The sequence below is a fragment of the Trifolium pratense genome, linkage group LG6 (assembly GCF_020283565.1).
Source record: "Trifolium pratense cultivar HEN17-A07 linkage group LG6, ARS_RC_1.1, whole genome shotgun sequence".
Classification (NCBI taxonomy): domain Eukaryota; kingdom Viridiplantae; phylum Streptophyta; class Magnoliopsida; order Fabales; family Fabaceae; genus Trifolium; species Trifolium pratense.
This window is the reverse complement of record NC_060064.1, coordinates 2,078,104-2,100,202: the sequence shown is the minus strand read 5'-3', so window position 1 is coordinate 2,100,202 and position 22,099 is coordinate 2,078,104. Positions and strand designations below refer to the sequence as shown.

The window sequence follows — 22,099 nt, the reverse complement described above, 5'->3', positions numbered from 1 at the left end:
GTTTTAACCAAAAAAAAAGAGAAACTTTTATTTTCCATATTCACTGACAACTAAGATCAAAGAAAACTGTCCGCCTCAATCACATGTCTGGTTCACACAGATGTGAAAAAGAAAAGAAAAAAAAAAACACTTCAAAATCAACGAGAAAAGGCACCACATCAAAATCAACCAGAAAAGGCCCCAAAAAAAAAAAAAAAGAAATTACGAACAATAATCCCAAAAAAATTGAATAAAATGAAAATTAGCACGGAAAAATAAAACCACATTAAGGTATAACTAAGAAAACATAGATGCATTATTACACACACACACACAAACAAAAAATGAACTGAGAAAGCAAGAGCTGTTACCTTCTTCAAAGATGAAGCTTGGTTCCGAAAACAGTGAGAACCTGAAAAAGGATCAAAAGAAAAACAAAATAGAAATGAGAAAATGGTGAGAATAAAATGACGAGTTTGATTGAAAGATCTATAGCATGCAAATTGAAGAAAGAAAGGGTTATTTTGATAATGCTTTGGTACTGAGAAAGATCCAAAAAATTAGAGTTTTTAGGGTTTGAGAATGAAGATGATGCAGAAAGAGTAGTTGTGAAGATTGATGATGTTTTATTTTTGTTTTTTTCTTTGAAAATGAAATGAAAATGAAACGAACCTCTCTGAGACAAAAGTGTGAAATAAAATAAAGTTGTGTCTTGCTTGTGTGAATAAAACTTGTTTGCTTGGAACCCTATTTATAGTTGCATTTTCTTACCTTTTTGTCTTTTATTTATTTATTGACCAATTTACCCTTCGCTACTTCCCACTGTATTATATCATCTAGAGCTTACCATTCTAACATCCTCGTCAGCCTTCATAATCTTCTTGATCCTTGCCAGGGGAAGGCTGTGGTTCTTGAAATCAGTAACCTTTCCGATTTCTTGGTACTGGTTTGCCCAAAAGGCTTGTAGTTGTTGCTGAAGTTGCTGCTGCTGCTGAATAAGCTGATAAGCAAGTTGATGCTGACCCAACTGAGCCCCAGCAGGTGATATGATATGGTTTGGGTGACACAGGATAAATCCGAACGGCCATTGATCTGCGCTACCAACAGACAACGTTGGTGGATTTTGGTTATGCCCTTGACAATCCATTCTGTTTTGACATAAAATAAAACACGTGATCGGTAACATTTCATAAGAGACAACAACAATTCATGCATTTATTGAGGCAAATCTGTTGAGATATTAGTAAATATACCACAAGAAAAATATTTGGCGTAACCGTTTATTGCGTAAGAAAATGGACCTCCATTGCAGTGGGTCGTGATTGAAAACGACACAAGCTCAGGAAAGAAACAGACATATCCTTTTCTTGACATACATAAATCATAAATGCATGCAAATGGTCTCCACAACCATGCACAATTGAATCGGAATTGTTTTACCAAGATGACCACCTATAATATAAACGCCTACGGAAAATCAACTAGGGAAACAAAATCAAAATTTCACAAATCTAAATAATTATCAGATTTAATCATCAAATCTTCCCTCAGAATACCAAAATATGCTTTCCATTTACAAATATCACAGGATTATCGCCCAATTCATATAAATAACCTGTTAGCATAAGGCATGCACATAACAAGCAAATCAGTTAAGAAATATATCTACGGCTCAACAGAACAAAAATTATTTGGATTTCCAGCGGATATGTACCCTCAACTCAGAGAAAGATAATTGAAATTTTAACAACAAACCATTAAAAAAAAGATGAACTTTAATTTTCCATATTCACTCACAACTAAGATCATAGAAAATTCTTCGCTTTGATCACATGTTAGGTTCACAGAGAAGTGGAAAAAAAAAATCGGCACATCAAAATCAACCAGAAAAAGCAAAACAAATGAAATTATGAATGTTCGATAACAATCATCCCAAAAAAAAAATGAAAATAAGCGGCTGATAAATAGAATCATGAAAACAACATTACGATATAACTAAGATCAAAATCGGCACACCAAAATCAACCAGAAAAAACTAAACAGCAAATGAAATCACCAGTGTTCGATAACAATCACCGCAAAAAAAAAATGCAAATTATCACGGATAAATAAAATCACGAAAACAACATTATGGTATAACTAAGATCTAGACGCATCGCACAACAAAATCATAAATGGTTCCGAAGATCTAGACACACTACGCAAAAACAAAATCATATATTGTTCCAAAGATCTTGACGCACCACGAAAACAAAAATATATCAACTGGTAGATCAAGAGTTGTTACCTTCCCTCGAAGATGATGCTTGGTTCCGAAAACACCGAATACCTGAAAAGGGATCAAACAAAAAAAATAAAAAAGAGAAACTAGTTAAAAGAAAATGATGAGAAATCATATTTGATTTAAAGATCTCTGGCATGAGAATTGAGCAGAGAAACAGACGGACCTCTCAAAGACAAAAATGCAAAATAAAATTGTGTGAATAGAACTTGCTTGCTCAAAACCTATTTATATTAGCATTTTCTTACATTTTTACTTTTTACTTGCCTGATGAATTCACCCTTCCCCCACTCCCCAAAGTATTAATTATCATCGTATCATCTAGTCCTAATTAATAAGGGTGTTTTAGTAAATGAAATTCATTTTATCATTAAAATTAACACAACCAATCATTTCCTTAAGAACTAACCACAACCCAAATAAGTCACTTTTTATGAGACGGAGGGAGTAATGTTTATCTCTTCCATTATAATGTAAACAAACAAAGTATACAATAATTATTCCTCTAAGATAATCACAATTTGTACAGATATAATGTATATCTCTCACCAGACACTGTCGTGTAATTCTTAACAAGTTAACTCACTTGTCCAAACCAATAGCCCATGACCATGAATTATTCGTCTATCGCTAAATAAATTGCAATTAAGTAGGAGATGTTAGGAAATTCCTATTCACATTTCGAGCATCATATTAATACAATTATCTTTGCTAGATTTCAAATGGTCTAAGTTTGATGTGTCCAAAGACTACTAAACTGATAATAATAGATAAACGAGTAGATACTAATACTCTCCTATAAGGGAGACTATGGGAACCGTAATGCAGTAATACATTAGAGACATGCAATTATGGTTCTCAGACAGTTTCTCACTAGTCCTCAGGAAGAAAAGATACTAAAGTATCAATGAAGAACTAAGGTGATTTGGTTGAGGAAGATCATAAATAAAGTCTCATTGAAGAACTAAGGTGATTTGGTTGAGGAAGATCATAAATCACACTCATACATTTTCGATTCAATTGTCAAAGTAATTTCGCAAAAGACGGCAACAAATTGCTATATATCCGGTACTTAAACTTAACCGCTAACTCTTAGTATTCAGGCATGATGCAGATCCCAGGCTTTTTAGGGTTTATTCTAGGCTGACAACATCTAGAATTACAATCTTCTATTCGCCATGGTTTAGTTAAAAGCCACGATAAAGGATAAACATTTTATTCATCCTCTCTGCCTATACTGGCACACGATAAGTTAAATGCCCGCCAATTATATTCCAGTTCATTCTTACCTAACAAAAGATTCAAATTGCAATCAGGGGGAACAAGGAATAAAAAACAGAAAGGCATGTTCGAAATATGTGTTTGTGGAGGATAAGATGAATTGACAATAGAACAATAGGGGTATTAAACTATTAACTCAGCAGCTTTAACCAATAAAAGAAGATGGAATTTTGCAGCGTACCCATATGCACCGACTGCGTTGTCGATTCCAAAGGGCTTTCCCTGAATGATCTTTTCACCTTCAATTCAAAAGTCCATTTATTTACCAAATCAAGTTCCTCCTCCCCAAAAGAGTGCCAGAGAGAATGCCGCTAATGAACACAAGCCCGATTGCAGAGTATGTTCAGAAGTGACAACCACATTAGCAGGCTTAAATCTACACAAATAAGCAAACACAATCAAAACCTATGAAGCTCTGACACAAACACCATGATATGATTTGATATTTCTCCTTTCTATGATTTAAATCAATGGAGTGTTCAATCATTGGATTGCATAGGTATTTACATTATGGAAAAAGGATTGAACAAAAATTACACATCTTGTGTGGTTTTGAATCCAAATTAATTAATAAAAAATCGAAACTAAAACGCATGATTATTATGAATTGATAAGATAGAGGAAAAGGATAGAATGAGTACCGGAAGGAACTACGACGGTTGATCTGTGAACTGCATGTTCGCCGGTCGGCCGGGCGGTTGATCTGTCTGGTTTTAACCTCCCCATTCATTCATTCATTGATTTCTCTCTGTGAAGGTTTCTAAATGGAGCAAACTCATGCTTATTGCTTTCTCTTTTTAAGTTCAATATTTTTTTTTTTTGTCGAGTAGCGTGGCCAGAAATTCCAGCTGAATGTGAAATGTCTGATGTTCGAACCACGGGAAATGTTAACAAGTTCAATCTTATTCACAATGGACATTAATCATCATTAACTTTATCATTTGTTTTATTTTTTAGTATACTTAACTAGTATCCCGGGCATTGTTTAAAAAATGTTTTTATTCCTTTTAAATATAGGAGTACCAAATTTCATTTTTAGTTCTTTTAAAAAAATTATTCAAACTTTATTCTTTAAATTTTGTAGTAATTAATTAGGTCACACGTATACACATCACTCATTTATAATTTCATAGAAGGTGGGTTGATATTTCTGTTATAATGTTTGTAATGTCTCTATATGGATGTAGGGGTTTGACTACCCATTGTACTCTCATTAATAAAATTTTCTTATAAAAAATAAAATAAGGGGGCGTTCGAGTTCTAAAACTGGAACGTATACATACATGAGCTTTAGAATTCGTGCATGATATTTTTGGAATGCATGAGATACAAACAAAATGTCATCTACAATTGCAGTTGTTGCTGAAGTTGTTGATGTTGCTACCGATAGAAATGCTGATAAGTAAGTTGATGCTTACCCAGCTAAGCTCAAGCAGGTTGACCAGTAGCTTGCATTCCCCCAACTGATTCATCTGCACAGTGATTTGGTTTGGTTGACAATGACACGACATAAATCTGAACGACCATGGATTTAACCTCCCCATTCATTGAGTTCTGGTGTCGTCGTCTAGTTAAGTAGCGGACCGGTCTGTGAAAGGAAACAAAAATGATAACAGGAATGGGAGAAAAATTAGATAGAAAATATTATTTGTTTTGTTACGACGTAAAGCAAATTAATTTTGTAAATTTGATAGAAAAATTAAATTAACTTATATACTCCACCAAGTGTTTCGACTTCAAAGTGAATTGAAATCTTCCACCGAAAATAATTAGACATTACATATTAGACAGAAAAATTATATCAAAATTAAAATAAAATAAAGATCAAATGAAAAGGACCCACCTAGGAATAAAAGAGTCGCATGTCCCACCTACCAACAATTGTCACCTTAATGGTAAAGAATATGGTCAGATTCTTCACCACTTTCAATAGGTTTGCACTTAGAAGGCCCAAAATTTGTTTTCGGTCATTCATGCGACCGCTTAGCTACTTCCACATACCAGTTTAGCAGCATGGGACAGTCCCATTTGTGCATGGAAAAGTCTCATTTGAGTAGCTAATGTTTCGGCTAGTCATATCGTTCCAAATTTGACCACAAAAAGGCCCTCATCGATTATCATGCCGTTCCCAACCATGATGGCTAAAGAACACCGGTAGAAAGGTATGAGTAGCCGACGACGGACTATATAGCCGTTTTCACACAAAATAACATAAACTAACAAAAACTAAACCAACTAATAATAATAATAAAGAAAAAGAAGAAAAGAGAATGAGAGGAGAGATAAGAATGAGCTGAATTTATAGAAATTTTGGTTGTCTCCCATTGGCCAAATAATGATGTTTATTTATGAGTGTTTTACATTATATATGCTTCTGGCACACACTAATAACATAAGAATCGTAAATATATGTACACTCAAACAAATACCGAGGTTTATTTATGCGTGTTTTACATCATATATGCTTCTGGCACACACTAATAAGTAATAACATAAAAATCATGAATATATGTACACTCAAATTCCGCTTATTTGTCTTAAAAAATAACAAATTTCATACATACAAACAATTAATAATGATGTTTATTTATGCTTGTAATACACATATATATGCTCCTGGCACACACTAATTACATAAGAATCATGAATATATGTATACTTGAATTCCGCTTATTTGTCTTCAAGAAATAACAAATTTCATACATACAAACAAATAATAATGTTTATTTATGCGTGTTTTACATCATATATGCTTCTGGCACACACTAATTACATTATACATAAGAATCATGTATACTCAAATTCTGCTTATTTGTCTTCAAGAATTTCATACATACAAACAAATAAATAATGATGTTTATTTATATGTATTACATCATATATTCTTCTGGCACACACTAATTTACATACAATGTTCAACATATTCTCTTATACAAACATCTAAAAATTATCAACTTCAAAACACAATTTCTTGAAAGAGGATTTTATTTCATGAAAGAAAACAATGGCTTTTTTTTTTTTTGTGGTTTTGAATATTTTCTTGAAGAAAGCTTTTTTTGGGCACCCTACTAACTTCTCGCGTGCCCTTCTAGTTATCTATTTTACTCTTCCGTTACTTAAAGTAGCGGACGTTATTAAAATGAGAAATTTAAAGAAAAAACACCCCTAACATGAAAATGTCAAGATTTTACACATCCGCTACTTTAGTAAAATTGATTTTGATTCAATTAATTTTAAAAACTAAAAAAATGATTTGAGTTTGGTACTTATATTTCTAAAATGAGTTTTAAAATACTTGATTTTGTATTTTGCAACTATCACAATATAGTCACTGCAGCAATGGATCTTCATTAAATAAAATAAGCACTCAAACGGCCATTGGGGGCTTCATAAATCTCAAGTAAACATACACTTCCTTCTCACCCCCTTCAATTCTCTGATGGGTAGATAGAAGACCATGAGAGTTGACCCCAAAGAGAATCAGAGATTTGCAGGCATAAAATATCCAAAGGGCATACAATTTTGCACAACACAAATAAGATAAATTTTGGGAAATATATCCCAAAAGGTGTCTGAAAGTACATATTATATATCATCTGAAGACCATAATAATAAAATTAAACTGAAAATTAACATTTTACCCAGCTTAATTAAACATAAAGATAAGCTACAGTTTCTGGTCGCAACAATGGACCTTGATTCAAAGTTTCACACCCCCCACCATGTTACAGTTCCCCACAATCTGCAAGTCAGGAAATGCAGACAAATTCAGACATGAAACAAAATAAGATAAAAGATATATAAGATGAAACTCAGTCATGCACACTTATAAATTTGAACTCAAACCCTGTACAACTAGCTGAAAAGAAAGAGAGCTAGATTTTCACCTTAATATCCACAAAGCAGCATCTAGTGATCTGGAGATGGTGGTCACTGGTCGGAAGGCTGTGGCCACATTGGTGGTGCCATGAAGGGATGAGGCTGCTCGGCATACATATTTGGGTCCGTCGCAGGCTGCTGAGGTGGCATGTAGCAGTATGGAAGAGCATCTTTCAGGTCATCACGGGGAACAATGTCAACCAGGAAATCATAGACATCAGTCCTTGTGATTGCTGCAGCAATATCATTTTTCTGAAGTGTCCTCCTTTTGTTCTCTTCAGTGTGGTTCCAAGAACGCAGAGTTAACTCCGATATGAACAGCTCACAGGCCTTTGCAAATAAGATTGGTGCCTCAGCAGATATCATTCTAACATCCTCATCGGCCTTCATAATCTTCTTAATCCTTGCCAGGGGAAGACTGTGGTTCTTGATATCAGTAACCTTTTCCATTTCTTGGGTCTGATTTTCCCAAAAGGCTTGCAGCTGTTGCTGAAGTTGCTGTTGTTGCCGCTGATGAATATGCTGATAAGCAAATTCATGCTGACCCAGCTGAGGTCCAGCAGGTTGACCAGTGGACTGCATGCCCCCGACCGACGTATCAACTGATCCTGTAGCCCCAGTCATTTGGTTCGACTGATATGGGTTAGAACCGTACGGCATTTGACCTCCGCTCCCGACAACCTCCATTTGTGGATTCTGGTTGTTTCCTTCATGATCCATTCTGTTTAAAAATAAAATAAAACACGCAATCGGTAACATTTCAGAAACGACAAAAGGCAACAAATCATGCAATCATTGAGGCAAATTTGTCAATATACAAGTAATTATAACACGAGTACAACATTCCGTATAAGCGTTTAATGCATCGGAAAAACGGATCTGCTTTCAACCATGTCATGATCGAAAACGACACAATCTCGAGAGAGAAACATCACATCTTTTTCTTGACATGCATAAATCATAAAAGCATGCACAATTGTATCCATCTCAAACAAATAAATTGTTTTACCAAGATCATACATATAAACAAACGCCCACGGAAAAGCAACTCAGGAAACAAAACCAAAAGTTCACAAATCAAAGTAATTATCAGATTTGATCAACCATCTTCCCTCAGAATACCAAATTTCAATTTACAAAAACCACAGAATAATCACCCAATTCAACTAAATTACATGTCCACATAAGGCATGCACATAACAAGTAAATCAGTTAATAAATTTATCTATGACTCAACAGAACAAAAATATTCAGATTTCCAGTCATAATACATTCTCCATTCAGAAAAACATAGATTTCAAATTTTTACAAAAAACCAGAAATAAAGAAAAACTTTTTTTTAACCAAAAAAAAGAAAAAGAGAAACGTTTATTTTCCATATTCACTGACAACTAAGATCAAAGAAAACTACTGTTCGCTTCCATCACATGTCAGGTTCACACAGATGTGAAAAAACAAAACCCACATCAAAATCAACCAGAAAAGGCACCCAAAAAAAAAAAAAAAACAAATGAAATTACGAACAATAATCCCAAAAAAGTTTAACAAAATCAAAATAAGCACGGAAAAATTAAACCACATTACGGCACAACTAAGAAAATGTAGATGCATTACACACAATAAAAAAAAAAACATGAAAAAAAAACGAACTGAGAAAGCAAGAGTTGTTACCTTCGTCAAAGATAAAGCTTGGTTCTGAAAACAGTGAGAACCTGAAAACGAGAAAATGGTGAGAAACGTTAAAATGACGAGAAATTAAGTTTGATTGAAAGATCTATAGCATGCAAATTTAAGAAAGAAAGAGTTACTTTGATAACTTTGGTACTGAGAAAGATCCAAAAACAGAAGAGTTTTTAGGGTTTGAGAATGAAGAAGATGATGATGATGATGCAGAAAGAGTAGTTGTGAAGATTGATGATGTTTTGTTTTTTTCTTTGAAAATGAAATGAAAATTAAACGAACCTCTCTGAGAGACAAAAGTGTGAAATACAATAAAGTTGTGTCTTGCTTGTGTGAATAGAACTTGTTTGCTTGGAACCTATTTATAGTTGCATTTTCTTACATTTTTGTCTTTTATTTATTTATTGACCAATTTACCCTTCACTACTTCCCACTATATTTAATTTTTTTGACTAAACTTCCCACTGTATTATCATCTAGGGCTTACCATTCTAACATACTCGTCAGCCTTCATAATCTTCTTTGATCCTTGTCAGGGGAAGGCTGTGGTTCTTGAAATTGCTGGTTTGCCCAAAAGGCTTGGATAAGCAAGTTGATGCTGAACCAACTGAACTCCAGCAGGTTGACCAGTGGCTTGCATTTCCCCAACTGATCTAACAACTGATACAGGTGCCCCAGTGATATGTTTTGGTTGACACGGGATAAATCCGAACGGCCATTGATCAGCCCTACCAACAGACCATGTTTGTGGATTTTGGTTATGCCCTTGACAATCTATTCTGTTTTGACATAATATAAAACATGTGATCGGTAACATTTCACAAGAGACAAGCAACAAAATCATGCATTCGTTGAGGCAAATTGGTTGAGATATTAGTAATTTACACCACAAGAACAATATTTGGCGTAACCATTTAACGACACAAACTCAGCAAAGAAACAGGCATATCCTTTTCTTGACATACATAAATCATAAATGCATGCAAATGGTCTACTTAACCATGCACAATCAAATTAAATTTGTTTTACCTATAATATAAACGCCTACGGAAAATCAACTCGGGAAACAAAATCAGAAGTTCACAAATCTAAATAATTATCAGATTTTATCAATTCTTCCCTCAGAATACCAAAATATGCTTTCCATTTACAAAAATCACAAGATTATCACCCAATTCATCTAAATAACCTGTTCACATAAGGCATTAGGCATGCACCTAACAAGCAAATCAGTTAAGAAATTTATTTATGGCTCAGCAGAAGAAAAATTATTTGGATTTCCAGTGGATATGTAGCCTCAATTCAGCCAAATATTATTGAAATTTTAACAACAAACCATTAAAAAAAAGATGAACTTTAATTTTCAATATTCACTCACTACTAAGATCATAGAAAATTCTTCGCTTTGATCACATGTTTGGTTCACACATAAGTGGAAAAAATTCGGCACATCAAAATCAACCAGAAAAAACAAAACAGCATATGAAATTACGAGTGTTCGATAACAATCACCGCAAAAATAAATAAATAAATACGGATAAATAAAATCACGAAAACAACATTACGGTATAACTAAGATCTAGACGCATCGCGTAACAAAATCATAAATGGTTCTGAAGATCTAGACGCACTACACAAAAAAAAAATCATATATTGTTCCAGAGATCTTGACACATGACGAAAACAAAAATATATGAACTGGTAGATCAAGAGTTGTTACCTTCCCTCGAAGATGATGCTTGGTTCCGAAAACACTGAGTACCTGAAAAGGGATCAAACGAAGAAAAAAAATATAAAAGAGAAACTAGTAACCAGAAAACGGTGAGAATTATGTTTGATTTAAAGATCTATGACATGCGAATTGAGCAGAGAAAGAGACGGACCTCTCAAAGACAAAAATGCCAAATAAAATTGTGTGAATAAAACTTGCATTCTCAAAACCTATTTATATTAGCATTTTGTTATATTTTTACTTTTTTACTTGACTTATGAATTCACCCTTCCCCCACTCCCCACAATATTAATTATCATCATTAAGATTAACAAGTCCTAATTAATAAGGGTGTTTTAGTAAATGAAATTCATTTATCATTAAGATTAACACAACCAATCATTTTCTTAAGAACTAACCACAACCCAAATAAGTCACTGTTTATGAGACAGAGGGAGTAATGTTTATCTCTTTCATTAAACTGTAAACAAAGTATACATTAATTATTCCTCTAAGATAATCACAATTTGTACAGATATAATGTATATCTCTCACCAGACACTGTCGTGTAATTCTTAACGAGTTAACTCACTTGTCCAAACCAATAGCCCATGACCTTGAATTATTCGTCTATCGCTAAATAAATTGCAATTAACTAGGAGATGTTAGGAAATTCCTATTCACATTTCGAGCATCATATTAATACCATTATCTTTGCTAGATTTCAAATGGTCTAAGTTTGATGTGTCCAAAGACTACTAAACTGATAATAGATAAACGAGTAGATACTAATACTCTCCTATAAGGGAGACTATGGGAACCTTAATGCAGTAATACATTAGAGACATGCAATTATGGTCCTCAGACAGTTTCTCACTAGTCCTCAGGAAGAAAAGATACTAAAGTCTCATTGAAGAACTAAGGTGATTTGGTTGAGGAAGATCATAAATAAAGTCTGATTGAAGAACTAAGATGATTTGGTTGAGGAAGATCATAAATCACACTCATACATTTTCGATTCAATTGTCAAAGTAATTTCGCAAAAGACGACGACAAATTGCCATATATCCAGTACTTCAACTTAACCGCTAACTCTTAGTATTCAGGCATGATGCAGATCCCAGGATTTTTAGGGTTTATTCTAGGCTGACAACATCTAGAATTACAGTCTTCTATTCGGCATGGTTTAGTTAAAAGCCACGATAAAGGATAAACATTTTATTCCCCCTCTCTGCCTATACTGGGACACGAAAAGTTAAAAGCCCGCCAATTATATTCCAGTTAATTCTTACCTAACAAAAGATTCAAAATAAAAGCATGTTCAAAATAGAAAGGCATAAAAAACAGAAAGGCATGTTAGAAATATGTGTTTGTGGAGGATAGGATGAATTGACAATAGGACAATAGGGGTATTAAACTATTAACTCAGCAGCTTTAACCAATAAAAGAAAATAGAATGCAGGATACCCATATGCACCGACTGCGTTTCTAATTCCAAAGGGCTTTGCATGAATGATCTTTTCACCTTCAAAAGTCCATTTATATACCAAATCAAGTTCCTTCTCTCCAAAAGAGTTCCACCCTTGTTGGTTCACATTGACAGAAAAAGAATCAGCGACAGCTAGCAGGGCAGTGCCATACAGAATGTCGCCGATGAACCCAAGCCCGATCACAGAGGATATTCAGTGACAATCACATTAGCAGGCTTAAATCTACACAAACAATAAAACACAATCAAAACCTATGAAGCTCCGACACACAATAATAACATGTGAAAATGATTGAATATATATCAACACACGTCAACATACCGCCAGTGTTGGACACCAACATGTGCCAGACACCGGACCGGAAGCATGTTGAATATATAGAATGTAAAGTAAGTAATAGAGTATTCACTAGGTATCCTCCAAACTACCAAAATGAACACTGACATGTGTCAGATACCGACACGTGCCTCGAAACCACAAATCATATGTTTTTGGAGTGTCCTATCACTGTGGACGAGCGTGGGGTGGATACCTTGCATATCAATTTAAAGACGTGTTATTTGGCATGCGTGCATTTGGGTTATACTATGAAAATAAATATTAAAAAAAAATAAAAAATCAGTTCTTTCTTGATATGGTGAAACATTTCTCATGGTTTGTTCGTGATTTGTCCTATCTATGATGTAAATCAATGGAGTAAGCAATCATTGGATTGCTTAGGTATTGAGATTATGGAGAAAGGATTGAAGAAAAATTACACATCTTGTGTGGTTTTGAATCCAAACTAATTATTAAAATCGAAACTAAAACGCATAATTATTATGAATTGATAAGATAGAATGAGTACCGGAAGGAACTACGAAGGTTGATCTGTGAACTGCATGTTCGCCGGCCGGCCGGGCGGTTGATCTGTCTGGTTTTAACCTCCCCATTCATTCATTGATTTCTCTCTGTGAAGGTTTCTAAATGGAGCAAACTCATGCTTATTACTTTCTCCTTTTTAAGTTCAACTTATTCGACTTAAATTTAATTGATATGCACCGACGGTGACGTCAACCAATACAAACTATGTTTTCCGTCACATTACTCCACTTCATCTCACTTTCTTGACATGACATAGTAAAATGATGGTTATGTATTGCATGATCGTGTAAAACTATATTTAGGGTACTATGATCTCGTTAGACTATATTTTTCTACTAATATATACTCCATCCGCTCTTTATTATAAGCATCTCTCGGTGTTTTTCAGGCATATTATGAAAAGTTGGTAATGTAATTGATGTATACTTTTTAGATGTTACAATTACTAAATTGTCCTTAATGAAAAGATGTATTTATAGTTGACTTTACATATTTCAATGCAAAGTACGGTTATATTTGGAAAAGTAATAATAAATGTGTCTATGAAATTGAAAAGTGACTTATATTTAGGGACAAATTTTACGTTTGAAAGAGTACTTATAATTAGGGATGGAGGGAGTATATATGCAAATATTAACATATGAGATGTTTGATTTGTTTCGATGAGTATTTTCAAAATATACAACATTTATAATTTTTAATAATACATGACTAAAGATATTAATTATTAAATATGTGTATTGACAAACATAAATGTGGTCGAATAGATTATTTATTTTGCGACAGATGGAGTAATTATTATTAAGGGGTAAAATTCTAAATATACCAAATTTCATTTTTATTTCTTTTAAAAATTTCATTTAAACTTTAGTCCTCTATATTTTGTGTTTTATATTTTAATCTCTCATTTTTTATAAAAGTTTAAATGACCTATTTATTAATTAAAAAATTTAAAGATCTATTTATTACTTGAAAAATTTAAAGAATTCATTCATTTATTACAAACATAAAACTTAAAGACTTATTTGTTACTTAAAACTAGAACATCGACCCGTGCGGTGCACGGGTCTGATTAGCTGTAAGATATATAATGATTAAATAAGTTATGATAATTCCAATAATGAAGGTATATGAAAAAAGTTGAGTAACATTAAACGATAGTTCAACAACAATTTTGGAAAAATATTCATACAAAGAAAATTATATTATATTACGAAAGACTTCCTTATAGACCACATTCAAAGTCTTAGTTGTATATTCATCATCGTCATCGATGATCAATATTTTTAATCCTTTTCAAGAAGTAACTCTTGAAATTGCAACATGCAACTGACCATTTGAAAACACTGGTGACAAAAGATATATCCCAACATGCTTTAAAGATTGTCCACGACTCTTATTAATAGTCATCGCAAAAGAAATCATTATAGAAAATTGTCCCCATTGAAATTTAAAATGAATTCTTACGTTAGATGGTGTCAGAGAAAATCTAGGTATGCATGAAAACCTGATCACCAATATTACTTCCTGAAATAATTTTTTCTTCAAGAGTACGTCTTCTCAATATCGTAATAATAAGTCTTGTTCTATTGCATAATCCTAATTTTTGATTCAAACTCCTTAATAGCATAACTGAAACTCCAACTTTAAGTCTCAACTTGTGATTTGGAAGTCCCGACGTAGAAATCGTGTTCAAAAATTCGGGAGTATGAACATCATCCACTGTTTGACCGTCTACATTTTGTGTAAGTGGAGTATCATAACTCAAATATGTTTTTTCTTCACCAAGAATTAAATCCAACATATAATCATTTATTGTGTCGACTATTGAATTTTTAGGAGTTAATATAGCTCTATTTTGGAAATACGTTATATCGTTCATGTTTTGTAAAAGTTGGGAATATGTGCTTTCAACGATAGAAGCAAGAGGACCACCTGAATTTGGAATCAATAAATCTAATGGAATGTCAAGTTCTAAATCATCGTCGTTGTCATCTCCAATTTCTCCATCGCCAACACCCAAAACTCATTCAGAAAACAATCTTCTTTGTTCAACGTCTGCACTCGAAGCACCACCGAGAAGTCTTATGTTTTTACTCAATGTTAAAACTTCACAAAAATTCCAAATAACCGAAGAATTAATAGTAGCATGAACAACTTTTGGCCTTGTACCTTCGGGTATTACTGGTAGAATTTGTCTAAAATCTCCGCCAAAAACAACAACTTTTCCACCAAAGGGAATATGTTTATTTTTTTCATCAACAGACTTGAGAATATCTTTTAAAGTTCGATCAACAGCTTCGAAATAGTGTTTGTGCATTATTGGTGTTTCATCCAATATAATGAGCTTTGCTTTTTGTATTAATAGCGCCAAAGGGATTTTAGGAATTATGGTACATGTTGAAAACTCGTCAACATTTAGAGGAATACAAAACCTTGAATGTGCTGTTCTACCGCCAGGTATAAGCAATGCAGCGATCTCACTTGATTGTCTATTATAATTCAATTCGTCGTGTATTAAACTATTTTGTATATCAAGAACTAATGATGTGTCTGCTCTAGGCATTGGAAGATAATCTTTTAAACTCTTCCCACAACTACGTAACATCATCTCAATATATGCTAGTGCATATTGTATCAATCGATCATCGGTTAATATTAAATCTGCAATGTTAAAATCAAAATAATGAATGTGATTGGTGACATGACTATGGTTGTGTTTGGTTGTATTGCAAAAAAAAATATTGATTTAGCAGAATTGAGTTTGATAGATTTGATTTTGGTTAAAAGTGAGTTAAAGAGAATTGATTTATGTTTGGATACATTAACGTAAAAATAAAGGGTATTTATAAAAAATATTAATTCTTTTTCCATTTTTTTTTTGACAAAATTCTTTTTCCAATTTTAAAAAACTACAATTTAATAAACTGCATAATAAATAATTAAAAAAGTGATATAAACAAGGTTACATGAAACATTGAAATGTGAAAGATGTTTTTTATTTTTTAATAGATTTCAATATTGTTGAAGGTGTTATAGTATATATATATATATATATATATATATATATATATATATATAACTTTCCAAATCACACGTGATAATAACTTTCCAAATCTCACATGATAATTATTCTCTAAATTTATGATTCGGTAGAAAAAAAATCATTGATCAGGAAAGACATAAAAATATTTCATGATGAATAATATAGTCAACAATAATTTTGATATGATATACTTTTAAAATTGATGGTGCTTATCAATTATTGCACATAATTTTAATCACAATTGGTATACTTGCTATAGTGGTTGGAAATATTGTCTTGCATCGAAGGGTTGTGGGTTTGAATCATAGTCAAGAATAGATAAATTTGTATTATTTTTTAATAAAAATTACAAGATAAAATGGAAGGAAAACAGATAAAAGACATATTTTTTACAAACGCGGTAAAACTTAAAAACCAAAATCAATATTACCAATCCTAAAATCAAATATGTTGAACTAGATTTTGTAATTAACAATATAGTTATTGCTGCAATGAATTTTCATCAAATAAAATAAGCACTCAAATGTCCACCAGAGACTTCTAGAATCTCAACATAATTTTCCTCCTTTATGTCCATGCAATAAATACAGGTAAATTGTCATCGACGGTTTTTGATGGCAACCATGGATCTTTATGATTCAAAGTTTGGCACCACCCCGTTGTAGAAGTTCCATGGAAACTGAAATGCAGGAGGATATTCTTCTTAAGTGTCCTCCTATTGTTCTTTTCAGTGTTGTTCCAAGAACGCAGAGTTAACTCCGATATGAACATCTCACAGGCCTTTGCAAATAAGACCGGGGCCTCAGCAGATATCATTTTAACATCCTCCTTCATAATCTTTTTAATCCTCATCAATTCCATTTGAGTAACTTATGTTCGGCTAGTCATATCGTTCCTAATTCAACCACGAAAAGTCCCCCGTCGATTACCATACCGTTCCTAACCATGATGACTAAAGAACACCAGTAGGAACGATATGAGTAGCCGACGATGGACTATGCAGTCGCTTACACACGAAATAACACAAATTAACAAAAACTACACAAACTAAAAATGAATTATAAAAAAAAAAAAAACCGAAGAACGAGAATGAGAGAAAGAGAAAAAATGATGGGAATTTATAGAAATTTTGGTTGTCTTCCATTGGCCAAGGCCATGTCATGGCCGCACAACTGCCAATAAAAATTGACCACTTGGCAGACGCAATTAATGTAGCGGTCGGTGATTTTCATTTTTATTAGTGCCAGTTTTTCTCGACGCAATTAATAATGCCAGCTATGAAACACGGACCCCGACACGGACTCCGCGACACGACGCTGACACGGACACAGCGACACCGTTAATGTAAAAAATATAGGATACCGACACCGCTACATATTTATAAAAGATATAAATTGAAAATCAAAATATATACATGTAAATCTAAGTTGAGCAAGTTATTTATTAAAAAAAAGTTTTAAAACAAGATATAATAATATTTTACCTTTATTTATCCATCTACTATCGAAAAAACTATAATTATTGTAATCAAAATACAATGTCTTCAATCCCTCATTGATCAATATTGTTGATTCGACGCATTTTTAACTCTTGTAGATATGTCTGATATGTGTGTAAGGAGAGTATATGTAAAGAAAAAATAATTGTTTTTGGGACACTTGTCCGACACGTGTCGTGTGAGTCACTTACAGGTGTCGGAAACTGATCAAAGGAGTGTCAAAGTTAAGGAAAATTGACTTTTTTTGGACACCGGTCTGACCTATCCAACATGTGTCGTACGAGTGTCATAAAAATGCCGGACACGCGACACGCCTAATCATAGAGGTGTCAATGCTTCCTAGTGTGTCGGCGGGAATACACATAATGGAAAATATAACTTTTGCACTCAATCCAACGGTGCAATTGTTGTAATATGATCAAAATATGAATCATTAATACATGTTTACTCGCTTTTGTCTCTAATAAATAATAAATTTTATACATACAAACAAATAATGATGTTTATTTATGCGTGTTTCACATCATACTTTCTCCGTCCCAAAATATAAGTAAAAGTTGGTCAACAAAAGTTAATGTATTTGATCCAAATCTTTAACCAAATAATACATCAAGTTTCTTTAACTCATTTTTACTTATATTTTGGGACGGAGGAAGTATATGCTTATGGCATACACTAATTACATTATACGCAATAATCATGAATATATCCACACTCAAATTCCGCTTATTTGTCTTTAAAAAGTAACAAATTTCATACATACAAACAAATAATGATGTTTATTTATGCGTATTTTATGTCATATCTACTCCTGGCACACACTAATAATATAAGAATCATAAATATATAACACTCAAATTTCGCTTATTTGTCTTCACAATGTAAAAAATTTCATACATATGAACAAATAATGATGTTTATTTAAATGTGTTTTACGTCATATATACTTCTGGCACACACTAATTACATACCGTGTTGCACACATTTTTCTTATACAGACATCTAAAAATTATCAACTTCGAAACACAATTTCTTGAAAGAGGATTTTATTTCATGAAATAAAACAATGGGCTTTTCTTTGTGATTTTGAGTATTTTCTTGAAGAGATTAACTTTTACCGTTTTATCCTTTCTCTACTTAAATAGCGAAAGTTATAAAAATGTTTTGTTTTTTTTTTTGAAAAATACCGTTTGCCTGCTACTTAAGTAGCGGATGTTACAAAGGTAGGGTGTTTATGGGGGCGTCCACTACCTAAGTAGGGGATGCAGGTATTTTGATAAAATTTGTAGGGCACACAAAAAAACGAGTAGGGTGACAAAAAAAAATCTCTTTCTTGAATGGTGTTGATGAAAATGGTGAAGATGTTGATGACATAGTATTCTCTTTACAAGAAGTTGTTGATGAAAATGTCATTCAAAAATATTAAAAAAAAAAAAAAAAAAACACAAAATTGTTGATGTAAATGATGAGTTTTTGGGATTTTAGGATCCATTATGATAGATTAAAAGGAAAGTGACTTTGTCCCCATCATGCTTAGTAAAAAAAAATGACTTGAGTTTGGTACTTAAATTTCAAAAATGAGTTTTAAAATACTTATTTTGTTTGAATGGTAAACAAAGTGTTGAACCCATCAAAGTACTAGATAGTACTAATCCTAAAATCAAATTTTGTTGGACTAGATTTTGTATTTTGCAACTATCACAATATAATTACTGTAGCAATGGCTCTTCATCAAATAAAATAATCACTCAAACGGCCATTGGGGGCTTCATGAATCTTAAGTAAACATACACTTCCTTCTCGCCCCCTTCTATTCTCTGATGGGTAGAAGACCATGAGAGTTGACCCCAAAGAGAATCATAGATTTGCAGCCATAAAATATGCAAAGGGCATGCAATTTTGCACAACACAAATAAGATAAATTTTGGTACATATTATATATCATCTGAAGACCATAATAATAAAATTAAACACTGAAAATTAACATTTAACCCAACTTAATTAAACATAAAGATAAGTTTTTAATGACTTAATATCTACACATAATAGTCTTGCAATGCAAGTAAACTATCAGCTCCAGCTTCTGGTCGCACCATTGGACCTTGATTCAATGTTTCACACCCACCACATTACAGTTCCCGGCAATCTGCAAATCAGGAAATGCAGACAAATTCAGACATGAAACAAAATAAGATCAAAGATACATAAGATGAAACTCAGTCATGCTCACTGATAAAATAGTATGTTTTTAAGTTTTAACCATAGTGTACTGATATAAGCATATATTTCGACATAAATTTTAACTTAGCTGAAGAGAAAGAGAGCTTGATTTTCACCTTTAACGTCCACAAAGCAGCGTCTAGTGATCTGGAGATGGTGGTCGCTGGTCTGAAGGCTGTGGCCACATTTGTGGTGCCATGTAGGGATGAGGCTGCTGAGCATACATATTCGGGTCCATCACAGGCTTGCCCATTATGACACCGGTAGGTCCAACTTGAGAGGCATGCTGAGGTGGCATGTAGCAGTATGGAAGAGCATCAGCAGGCCCACCAACAGGCATTGTTCCCCTTGGAATCGATGCCAGCACTTCATCTTTCAGGTCCTCCCGGGGAACAATGTCAACAAGGAAATCAAAGATATCAGTCCTTGTGATTGCAGCAGCAATATCATTCTTCTGAAGTGTCCTCCTTTTGTTCTCTTCAGTGTGGTTCCAAGAACGCAGAGTTAACTCCAATATAAACATCTCACAGGCCCTTGCAAATATGACTGGTGCCTCAGCAGATATCATTCTAACATCCTCATCAGCCTTCATAATCTTTTTTATCCTTGCCAAGGGAAGGCTGTGGTTCTTAAAATCAGTAACCTTTTCAATTTCCTGATACTGATTTGCCCAAAAGGCTTGCAGCTGTTGCTGAAGTTGCTGTTGTTGCTGCTGATGAATATGCTGATAAGCAAGTTGATGTTGACCCATCTGACCTCCAGCAGGTTGACCGGTGGATTGCATGCCCCCGACTGACGTAACAACTGATCCTGGGGCTCCAGTCATTTGGTTTGACTGATATGGGTTAGAACCGTACGGCATTTGACCTCCACTACCGACAACCCCCATTTGCGGATTCTGATTATGTCCTTGATGATCCATTCTGTTTTGACACAAAATCAAACACGCAATCGGTAACATATCACAAGCAACAAAAGCCAACAAATCATGCAATCAATTAGACAAATTTGTCGATATACAAGTAATTCTAACACGTGTACAACATTCCATATAACCATTTAATGCATCGGAAAAACGGATCTACTCTCAACCATGTCATGATCGAAAACGACACAAGCTCGCGAGAGAAACAGTCATATCGTTTTCTTGACATGCATAAATCATAAAAGCATGCACAATTCTATCCATCTAAAACACAAAAATTGTTTTACCAAGATCATACTTATACCTATGGAAAAGCAGCTCAGGAAACAAAACCAAAAGTTCACAAATAAAAGTAATTATCAGATTTGATCAACAAATCTTCCCTCAGAATACCAAATTATACTTTCAATTATACCAATTCAACTAAATAACATGTCCACATAAGGCATGCACATAACAAGCAAATCAGTTAAGAAATTTATCTATGACTCAACAAAACAAAAATCATTCAGATTTCCAGTCATAATGTATTCTCCATTCAGAGAAACATAAATTTCAATTTTTTACAAAAACCCATAAAAAAAAGAGAAACTTTTTTACCAATAAAAAAAGAGAAACTTTTATTTTCCATATTCACTGACAAACACATCAAAATCAACCAGAAAAAGGCAGACACAAAAAAAAAATGAAATTATGAACAATAATCCCAAAAAAGTTTAACAAAATGAAAATAATTATGGAAAAATAAAACCATGTTATGGTATAACTAAGAAAATGTAGATGCATTACACAAAAAGAGAAGAAAAATAAATGAACTGAAAAAGCAAGAGTTGTTACCTTCTTCAAAGATGAAGCTTGTTGCCGAAAACAGTAAGAACCTGAAAAGGGATCAAACAAAAAACAAAAATAGAAACGAGAAAATGGTGAGAAACGAGAAAATGACGAGAAATTAAGTTTGATTGAAAGATCTATAGCATGCGAATTGAAGAAAGAGAGAGTTATTTTGATAATGCTTTGGTACTGAGAAAGATCCAAAAAAAAAAAGAAGAGTTTTTAGGGTTTGAGAATGAAGAAGATGATGATGCAGAAAAGAGTAGTTGTGAAGATTGATGATGTTTTTTTTGTTTTTGTTTTTGTTTTTGTTTTTTTTCTTTGAAAATGAAATGAAAATGAAACGAACCTCTCTCAGAGACAAAAGTGCGAAATACAATAAAGCTGTGTCTTTGCTTGTTGTGTGAATACAAC

At 33.3% G+C, this 22,099-nt stretch overlaps 4 protein-coding genes across 7 annotated transcripts in view; all 4 read right to left on the bottom strand.

Moving 5' to 3' along the window:
- Positions 1–12,483, bottom strand: part of LOC123890896 (nuclear transcription factor Y subunit C-9-like) — a 21,498-nt gene extending 9,015 nt beyond the window's left edge. The window contains exons 1-3 of the mRNA XM_045940630.1: positions 12,279–12,483; positions 10,821–10,862; positions 9,698–9,879 (exon numbers count right to left, since the gene is read on the bottom strand). Of these exons, the coding sequence (XP_045796586.1) occupies positions 9,698–9,740 (43 nt within the window). The 5' untranslated portion in view covers positions 9,741–9,879; positions 10,821–10,862; positions 12,279–12,483. The remainder of the gene's footprint in view (positions 1–9,697; positions 9,880–10,820; positions 10,863–12,278) is intronic.
- LOC123890894 (nuclear transcription factor Y subunit C-9-like) overlaps positions 1–13,256 on the bottom strand; it is a 14,946-nt gene extending 1,690 nt beyond the window's left edge. Inside the window, exons 1-6 of one of the 3 annotated variants that reach the window (XM_045940629.1) lie at positions 4,183–4,324; positions 3,723–3,917; positions 2,267–2,308; positions 1,233–1,594; positions 827–1,127; positions 351–391 (exon numbers count right to left, since the gene is read on the bottom strand). The gene's annotated coding sequence lies outside the window, so the exon portion shown is untranslated. Of the gene's footprint in view, positions 1–350; positions 392–826; positions 1,128–1,232; positions 1,595–2,266; positions 2,309–3,722; positions 3,918–4,182; positions 4,419–13,148 lie in introns of those variants that run through there. The other 2 variants (XM_045940628.1, XM_045940627.1) reach the window with 2 other exon arrangements.
- LOC123890892 (nuclear transcription factor Y subunit C-9) overlaps positions 1–22,099 on the bottom strand; it is a 23,346-nt gene extending 1,247 nt beyond the window's left edge. Inside the window, exons 1-4 of one of the 2 annotated variants that reach the window (XM_045940624.1) lie at positions 22,035–22,099; positions 21,692–21,732; positions 20,046–20,852; positions 19,589–19,855 (exon numbers count right to left, since the gene is read on the bottom strand). In XM_045940624.1, the coding sequence (XP_045796580.1) occupies positions 20,069–20,851 (783 nt within the window). In that variant the 5' untranslated portion in view covers position 20,852; positions 21,692–21,732; positions 22,035–22,099 and the 3' untranslated portion in view covers positions 19,589–19,855; positions 20,046–20,068. Of the gene's footprint in view, positions 1–19,588; positions 19,856–20,045; positions 20,853–21,691; positions 21,733–22,034 lie in introns of those variants that run through there. The other variant, XM_045940625.1, reaches the window with a different exon arrangement.
- Positions 7,151–9,704, bottom strand: LOC123890893 (nuclear transcription factor Y subunit C-3-like). The gene is made up of 4 exons (XM_045940626.1): positions 9,588–9,704; positions 9,092–9,132; positions 7,429–8,141; positions 7,151–7,283 (listed from the first exon to the last, which is right to left on the bottom strand). The coding sequence occupies exon 3, from the start codon at positions 8,138–8,140 to the stop codon at positions 7,472–7,474; it is 669 nt and encodes a 222-aa protein (XP_045796582.1). The 5' UTR covers position 8,141; positions 9,092–9,132; positions 9,588–9,704; the 3' UTR covers positions 7,151–7,283; positions 7,429–7,471.

Bases quoted from the DNA above. Each gene is read 5' to 3' on its own strand.
- LOC123890893 (XM_045940626.1), bottom strand. From the start codon at position 8,140: ATGGATCATGAAGGAAACAACCAGAATCCACAAATGGAGGTTGTCGGG.